The sequence below is a fragment of the Oryx dammah genome, unplaced genomic scaffold, assembly GCF_014754425.2.
Source record: "Oryx dammah isolate SB20612 unplaced genomic scaffold, SCBI_Odam_1.1 HiC_scaffold_28, whole genome shotgun sequence".
Taxonomy (NCBI): domain Eukaryota; kingdom Metazoa; phylum Chordata; class Mammalia; order Artiodactyla; family Bovidae; genus Oryx; species Oryx dammah.
Window position 1 is genome coordinate 39,969,553 of NW_024070212.1, and position 8,029 is coordinate 39,977,581.

Sequence of the window (8,029 nt, forward strand, 5' to 3'; positions counted from 1 at the left end):
TGTTTTGTTTTAGGATTTGTTTCTTTGCTGTTGGTGTAAATATGTGTGTTGGAATCATTGGCCATTTTCACCCAACATGTTTATATTACTCTATTTTCAGCCTGTGGCAAACTGATGAAAATCACAGGCCCAATTACAGTCAAGACATCTGGAACCCGATTTGGCGCTTGGATGACAGATCCTTTAGCATCTGAGAAAAATAACAGAGTATGTTGCTTCCTCAAATACTTTTGCTTAGAATTATGTTTTATTAAATTTTATGTTTATTAGACTATTCACTTGTTTTCAAGGACATCAATTGCTACTTGAAAAGTACTATACTTACTGTTTGCAGATATTTTCAGTTTGATAATATTAACATATCTACAGATATATGTCAAACTTACTTTAGTAAAATGTTCTATCCTATAATTTATCAGTATAGTGAGCCTAATTTTTATTGGTTTTAAACCTGTTTTATGCTTTTAAAAGGCTAATTATAAGTGGACAAAATTCTCCATATACTCCTTCTATAATTTACTCCTTAGTGAAAAAAAAAAAAAAAAACAACCACTGAATAAGTAAAAATCTCAAGAGTTAACCAGTTCACTAAATAAGCCATATATTCCTAGAATATAGGGGTAATTTTAAAGAAAACATTGCTGAAACTTTAAGGGTATTTGGCAATATCCGTATTAAGAAAATCAATATATTAGAAACATACCGTGGGTCTATTAATGATCTATCACTGAACTCAGTATACATTAGGATTCTCAAGAGTTATATCCAAACAAGTTATATCCAGTGAAGTTTAGTAGCTTAATTAGTAAAATTATTTCATTAAAAGGTAGTTGTACCTATAGGCTGATCCAATGAACAATTATTACTTGAAAGTTCTGTGGTGTCCATAAAGGGAAAATAAGTTGAATGTACAAAATTAAACCATATATTCTTCAGAGCAAGGAGTGGAACAAATAAATTTTCCAAATGTGATGATTTTTGCATTTATCACTAATCAAGTTGATCAGGTAAATGAACAAAGTGATGTGTTTGGTATTGATATATGGTTCACTCAGTGATAAGCACCAAATGATCAAAAAATTTTAAAACAACAAAAAAAGAAAGGACAAAAAAGCAAATCAATTTCAAGGCAGTACATTGTTCCTTTCCATGTAGGCCATGCCACTGTTTTTTGTCAAAGTCTGCAGTACTATCACACTGTAGCAGGTAAGTGGAAAGACAATGTTCCAAAGCCTGAGAATGACAATAATAATATGTCCTGATTCTTAGTGTCTTTATTTTGGAATTCTCAAAAACATATATAATTTAATTATTCCATTTTCCCCCTTTTTTCCAGGTTTGGTACATGGACAGTTATACCAACAATAAAATTGTCCGTGAGTACAAATCAATTGCTGACTTTGTCAGTGGGGCTGAATCAAGAACATACAACCTCCCTTTCAAATGGGCAGGAACTAACCATGTTGTCTACAATGGCTCACTCTATTTTAACAAGTATCAGAGTAACATCATCATCAAATACAGCTTTGATATGGGGAGAGTGCTTGCCCAACGAAGCCTGGAATATGCTGGTTTCCACAACGTTTACCCTTACACATGGGGTGGGTTCTCTGACATCGACTTAATGGCCGATGAAATCGGGCTGTGGGCTGTGTATGCAACTAACCAGAATGCAGGCAATATTGTCATCAGCCAACTTAACCAAGATACACTGGAGGTGATGAAGAGCTGGAACACTGGCTATCCCAAGAGAAGTGCGGGGGAATCCTTCATGATCTGTGGGACACTGTATGTCACCAATTCCCACTTAACTGGAGCCAAGGTGTATTATTCCTATTCCACCAAAACCTCCACATATGAGTACACGGACATTCCCTTTCATAACCAATACTTTCACATATCCATGCTTGACTACAATGCAAGAGATAGAGCTCTTTATGCCTGGAACAATGGTCACCAGGTCCTATTCAATGTCACTCTTTTCCACATCATTAAGACTGAGGATGACACATAAGCAAATGTAATTTGTTGTCATCAATCTAAACAATGTCATTTGTGATCAACTCTATAGGACCCCTTCTGTTTTCTCTTTATTATAACTTTCATCATTTCTCCAAAGCATTTTTTATTATAAAGTTGGTGTTTCAAAAAACATCTGAACTTGTATAAATTAACCTGTTGGAAACACATCTTAACTTCTTTATTTACAAGGCCTATCATGTCCTTGTCATGAAAAGCACTAAAAGAGCTTAAGTGGCTAAAGTCATACTTTTTTTTTTTTAAGTCATACTTTTACAAAAGATTAATGATCTGCCTTATATTAGAGTCAGAGATTAATGGTGGCTTAAATGCATGAATGTCTTTTTTTTTTTTTTAACCTGTCATTTTTTACTGTGTTTTGCTCCACATCAGAAAATATTTTGGTAGCAATTAGGGGAAAAAACACTTTCCCCTCATTTATTTCTAAAACAGATTTAAAGATCTTATTTATATGAGAAAATAATATTAATCATTTTGCTGTTATACGATTCTCTGATGCGGTGCTGTACAGTCATTTTTAAATCTCTTGCTAACACTTTATTGGCAATACGTATTTCTACCATTGTAACCACCATTGTGCAATTGTATCTCTTCACTTCTGTGAAAGTAAGTAATATTTTTTATAAAATACACTGAAGTTTAATCTCAGTAATCATTATGGGTCACTTTTCAAGAGTGGTCAAGAAAGAAGTATCTTCTCAACCTACTCCTTTACATAAGCATTATAACCTAAAAAGAGAATCAAGCCAGATCTCTTACCTAGATTCTTTATTTTACCCCAAGTTTATTGGATCACTGACATGGAATCCTAAAACTGATTCAGTAAGGATGAGCTACTCTGTTCACTCCACTGGAAGCAACCCATATAGTTGCTTGCAAAGATGCAGCTTGGTCACAACTGGACTTGACTTTACTCATTTATTACACATTCAAATTTTGTTCTTATATAATTAAGTATATTAATGTTTTAACTTAAATTTTACATACAACTGGCAATAATTAACTCCTTATGTAAGGATTCTAAAAGTACATGAAGCACATATGAAAACTCTTAAAATTAAATTTCTGTAATGTCATCTAGACTTACAAATTCTGAAGAGCTGTTGGGAAGATTTGTACAAAAGAAAACTGTGGGAAAACGGGAGTTGCCCAAGTGGTTTAAATGTTTAAATAATCAATTCAGAACACAAGATGGGAAGACAACCCCTTGTTGCCCTGATTCATTGTGTGCAGAAGTGGTGTAATCAAAAAAACAGAGCTTTAATAATATCTTATGTTAATAACACCAAAAACATAATCAATATATATGAAACATGTCACTGTGTTTGGATGTACTTTCTACATACTTAAGGCAGTTTTATGGAAACCAGTATGGGTTGGTTTTACAATTTAAAAAGTATATTCTATAATAAACAATATATAACTTAAATTGTTGTAAATGTTTAGTTTCACATATACATAATATCATCATTTCCTTTGTAAAGTAAGGATATAATAAATCAGATAAGGCATTGTATAAAGAAATAATTCTTAAGAGTAATTCATTTCAAATGTCACAAGTAAAATATCATTCTCAAATATCTTTCCATCAAAATTTTAGGATGAAAAACTCAATCTTGAAATTGTTAAAATTTAACAATTTCTTTTTTTTAACCTACAAAAATATATTAGCATGATTTAATGACCATTCTGTGTTCTTTTGCAATGCTGTCTTCTCTTTGAAACATTTACATATGTTCTCCTCTGCTTTTGAGAGTTAGAAAATTTAGGGGACTCACTTGTCATTGTACACACACTACAAAAATATTAAGCCAATATTTTGTACATCAAGAGTTTGTATGAAGAAAGTCAATTTCAGAAATGAATGAATTTTTAGTAGGCGGCCTCTGGTGGATATCTGGGTCTCCATTACTTTCAAAGAAATAATGTAATATGATATCATGTAAATTCAAAACCTGGATGTTCACAGCTTTTTTGTGAGATGTATGGCTTGTAAAGCACTTTATTGTTTTCTATGGCAGAGTTCATCACCATATCCAATTATAGTGTATGTGCTGCTAGAGCAAGCACAGATTTTACTACTGTCACTACAATGGGGGTAATATAGGTTTAAAAGTGTGATTTGCATTAAACACAGTTTAAAAGTGTTTTCTTAATAAATTATCAGTTTGTGCCTGAAATAAATAAGAACTTACTCTAATCACTGTTTTTTTTTAAATGTCCAACAAATAAAATTTATGAGGGAAACATTGACTATTTTAAAATCATACTTGTTATTCAATCAGTAAAGAAATCCAAGCTCAGAAAGTTTTAATTCTAAGTGAACTGTATAACTGGTATTTTTCTGAATTAACCAGATCATTAACAAACCTCTCTGTCATTTAAATAATAACATGATCATGGTCTGACTGTGTTTGTGTGACATTTGTTTTTGTGGTACTTGAATCATAATACTTACTACTTGCACATGCACTTATATCTATGCATTCAGAAAATGACAGTGTGTTAGAGAAAGAAAAAGAAAAAGAAAATAATAAGTGTCCCTATGCAACATTTCATATAATGATAAGGTTGTGATAAGATTTATCATGAACTCAAAATCTCTATCTGTGGTTCCTATTACCATATTTATATATTTCATCTTTATAATTCATAGTATTTTCTCTGATGAAATCTTATTTTCATAAAATCGATTTTTAGTACTATCAAGAAAATAGTCTTCAGATCTGAAAGTACCATCAAAAGTACAAGTCTTTCAAACAGAAGAATTATTTTAAAAGCATAAATATAAAATTGTACTTACATTCATCAACAAATGAAACCAGTTGCTTTTCTACTAAGGTAAATTTTACATGTAATAATTCCTTAGGTTTATTCTACTTAAACAGGTTTTTTAAAAACCCTATCTGGTCTCCTTAGCACTCAGGATTATCAATTTTTTTCTGAAAAAGCTAAATCTGAATGCAACTGTCAGCAAAATTAAAAGTATCACTTCAAGTTAGAACAAATACGAAAAATCATCAATACTGTATAGTTTCTAAAAGCCAAGCCTTCTAGAAATATGTGCACTTTAAAAAAGAATAAAAAATGGCACCCTTTTGGTAGAAACCAACATAATACTGTAAAGCAATTATCCTTCAATTAAAAATAAATAAAATTTTAAAAATGGCATCTTGCTAACTTGACAAGGTAAGTATGATTATGTACTTTACTAATGTACAATCTAAGTTCTTATATGACAATATAAAATAATGTCAGTTTATAGATAAAGCATATTTTTCCTCTCCATCATCACATGATAAGTAGACCATGAGAAAAGCTATTATAAAGTGGTCTACCTAGCACAATATGCAAGGAACAGTAATCAAAACTTAGATACTGTAGAATGACACAAAGCCTTAATCTCTGACTTCTCATAGCTACAAACAATCATTTCTGGAAAGGCTCAGAGACACTGCATATCATTCAGCTTAGTGGGCTGTCTCCACACTAAAATCTAGATCATGGAATGAGTTGTTTCTAAAATTGAGTAAGATCAGCATAAATCTCTTAGCTGATAGTTTATCATAATCAATGACTCTTCAGAAAAGGTCCTGAGCTTAATAAGATATGTTCTGTTGAATGATTGAACTTCTACCAGAAAAAAACACAATGAAAACATTATCTTGTGGAGGAAAAACCAACGTCACCAAACTTTTAGTTATTAACTATAAATGGACTCTATTGATGGCAATCTCTTGAACAAAGAACAGAAAAGTGTTTACTCTACCACATAACCAATCAGAAGGAAATCCTCTGCAAACTGACTTTACCAGGCTGATTTTTTCTGAATCACACCTGAAAATTATGTGATATCCCTCTTCATCAGATTTAGAAGAATTCAATCATGTCTGCAGTCTGCCTTGTCTCCTAAATATCAAGCTAACTGACAGAAAACATATCCTCTTTGAAGCTCAGTTCACTGATTGCCATATACGTTTTACAAGTATAAATTACTATTATTGAACATGACTTGAAAATAATATAAAAAGAACATAAATTTGTACCTTGTCATGCATTCCTAGTACTTTCATAAAAATAACCATCTTAAAACATCACTCGTAATTATAAATATAAAGCAATATGGTGAATATAAACACGCTCTCAGGAACAGAGCTTCAAGAAACCTGCTGGTAAATCATACTCATCTATGTAGTTCAGTACCAAGTTACATCCCTAAACTATTTGTTGTTGTTCAGATCCAACACTTTGCAACCACATGGACTGCAGCACGCCAGGCTTCCCAGTCCTTCAGCATCTCCCAGAGCTTGCTCAAACTCATGTATATTGAGTCAGTGATGCCATCCAACCATCTCAACCTCTGTCATTCCCTTCTCTTCCTGCCTTCAGTCTTTCCCAGCATCAGGGTTTTTTCTAATGAGTCAGCTCTTTGCATCAGGGGGCCAAAGTATTGGAGCTTTAGTTTCATCATCGGTACTTTCAATGAATATTCAGAGTTTATTTCCTTTAGGATTGACTGTTTTGATCTCTGTGCAGTTCAAGGGATTCTCAAGAGTCTTCTCCAACACCACAGTTCAAAAGCATCAGTGATTTGGCATTCAGCCATTTTTATGGTCCAAATCTCACATCCATACATGACTACTGGAAAAACCATAGTTTTGACTATACAGACTTTGGCAGGCAAAGTTATGTCTCTTCTTTTTATTTTATTTTTTTAACTTTATTTATTTTAATTGGAGGCTAGTTACTTTACAATATTGTATTGGTTTTGCCATATATCAACATGAATCTGCTTTTTAATATGCTGTCCAGGTTGGTTATAGCTTTTCTTCCAAAGAGCAAGTGATATCAAGGGACCATTTCAGGCAAAATACAAAAGTAGGCATAATAAAGGACAGAAATGGTATGGACCTAATAGAAGCAGAAGATACTAAGAAGAGGTAGCAAAAATACATGGAAGAACCATACAAAAAAAATCTAAATGACATGGATAACCATGTTGGTATGATCACTCACCTAGAGCCAGACATCCTAGAATTCAAAGTCAAGCAGGCCTTAGGAAGCATCACTATAATCAAAGCTAGTGGAGGTGATAGAATTCCAGCTGAGCTATCTCAAATCCTAAAAGATAATGTTCTTAAAGTGCTGCATTCAATATGCCAGCAAATTTGAAAAACTCAGCAGTGGCCACAGGACTGGAAAAGGTCAGTTTTCATTCCAATCCCAAAGAAGGGCAATGCCAAAAAATGTTCAAACTACCACATAATTGCACTCTTTCACATGCTGGCAAGGTCATGCTCAACATCCTCCAAGATAGGCTTCAAGAGTACATGAACTGAGAACTTCCAGATATAAAGCTGGATTTAGAAAAAAGCAGAGGAACCAGAGATCAAATTGTCAACATTGTTAGATCATAGAAAAAGCTAGAGAATTCCAGTGAAACATCTACTTCTGCCTTATTGACTACACCAAAGCTTTTCACAGTGTGGATCACAACAAACTGTGAAAAATTCTTAAAGAGACGGGAATACCAGACTACCTTATCTGCCTCCTGTGAAACCTGTATCCCAGTCAAGAAGCAACAGAACCGAACATGGAACAACAGACTGGTTCAAAATTGGGAAAGGAGTAGATCAAGGCTATATATTGTCACCCTGTTTATTTAACTTATATTCAGAGTCCATCATGCAAAATGCTGGGCTGGATGAAGCACAAGCTAGAATCAAGACTCCCAGGAGAACTATCAATAACCTCAGATATGTAGATGACACCACCCTTATGGCTGAAAGCAAAGAGGATTGATGAAGGTGAAAGAAGAGACTGAAAAACTGGCTTAAAACTCAACATTCAAAAAACTAAGATCATAGCAAAGAAATTAACATCCTAGTATTAACAGTAATTTTTTTCTTCAGAAGAACTCAAGATTAAGTTGTTGTTTTAAAGATTAAGTTGTCCCCTTAATCTTGAAAACAAAACCAAAAAGCCTCTA

General features: G+C 33.1%; 1 protein-coding gene across 2 annotated transcripts in view; it reads left to right on the plus strand.

Moving 5' to 3' along the window:
- Positions 1-4,949, plus strand: part of OLFM3 (olfactomedin 3) — a 231,194-nt gene extending 226,245 nt beyond the window's left edge. For both annotated transcript variants that reach the window (XM_040232201.1, XM_040232202.1), the window contains exons 5-6: positions 101-207; positions 1,337-4,949. In XM_040232201.1, coding sequence (XP_040088135.1) covers positions 101-207; positions 1,337-2,014 — 785 coding nt within the window. In that variant the 3' untranslated portion in view covers positions 2,015-4,949. The remainder of the gene's footprint in view (positions 1-100; positions 208-1,336) is intronic.
- Positions 4,950-8,029: the final 3,080 nt, after the last annotated feature.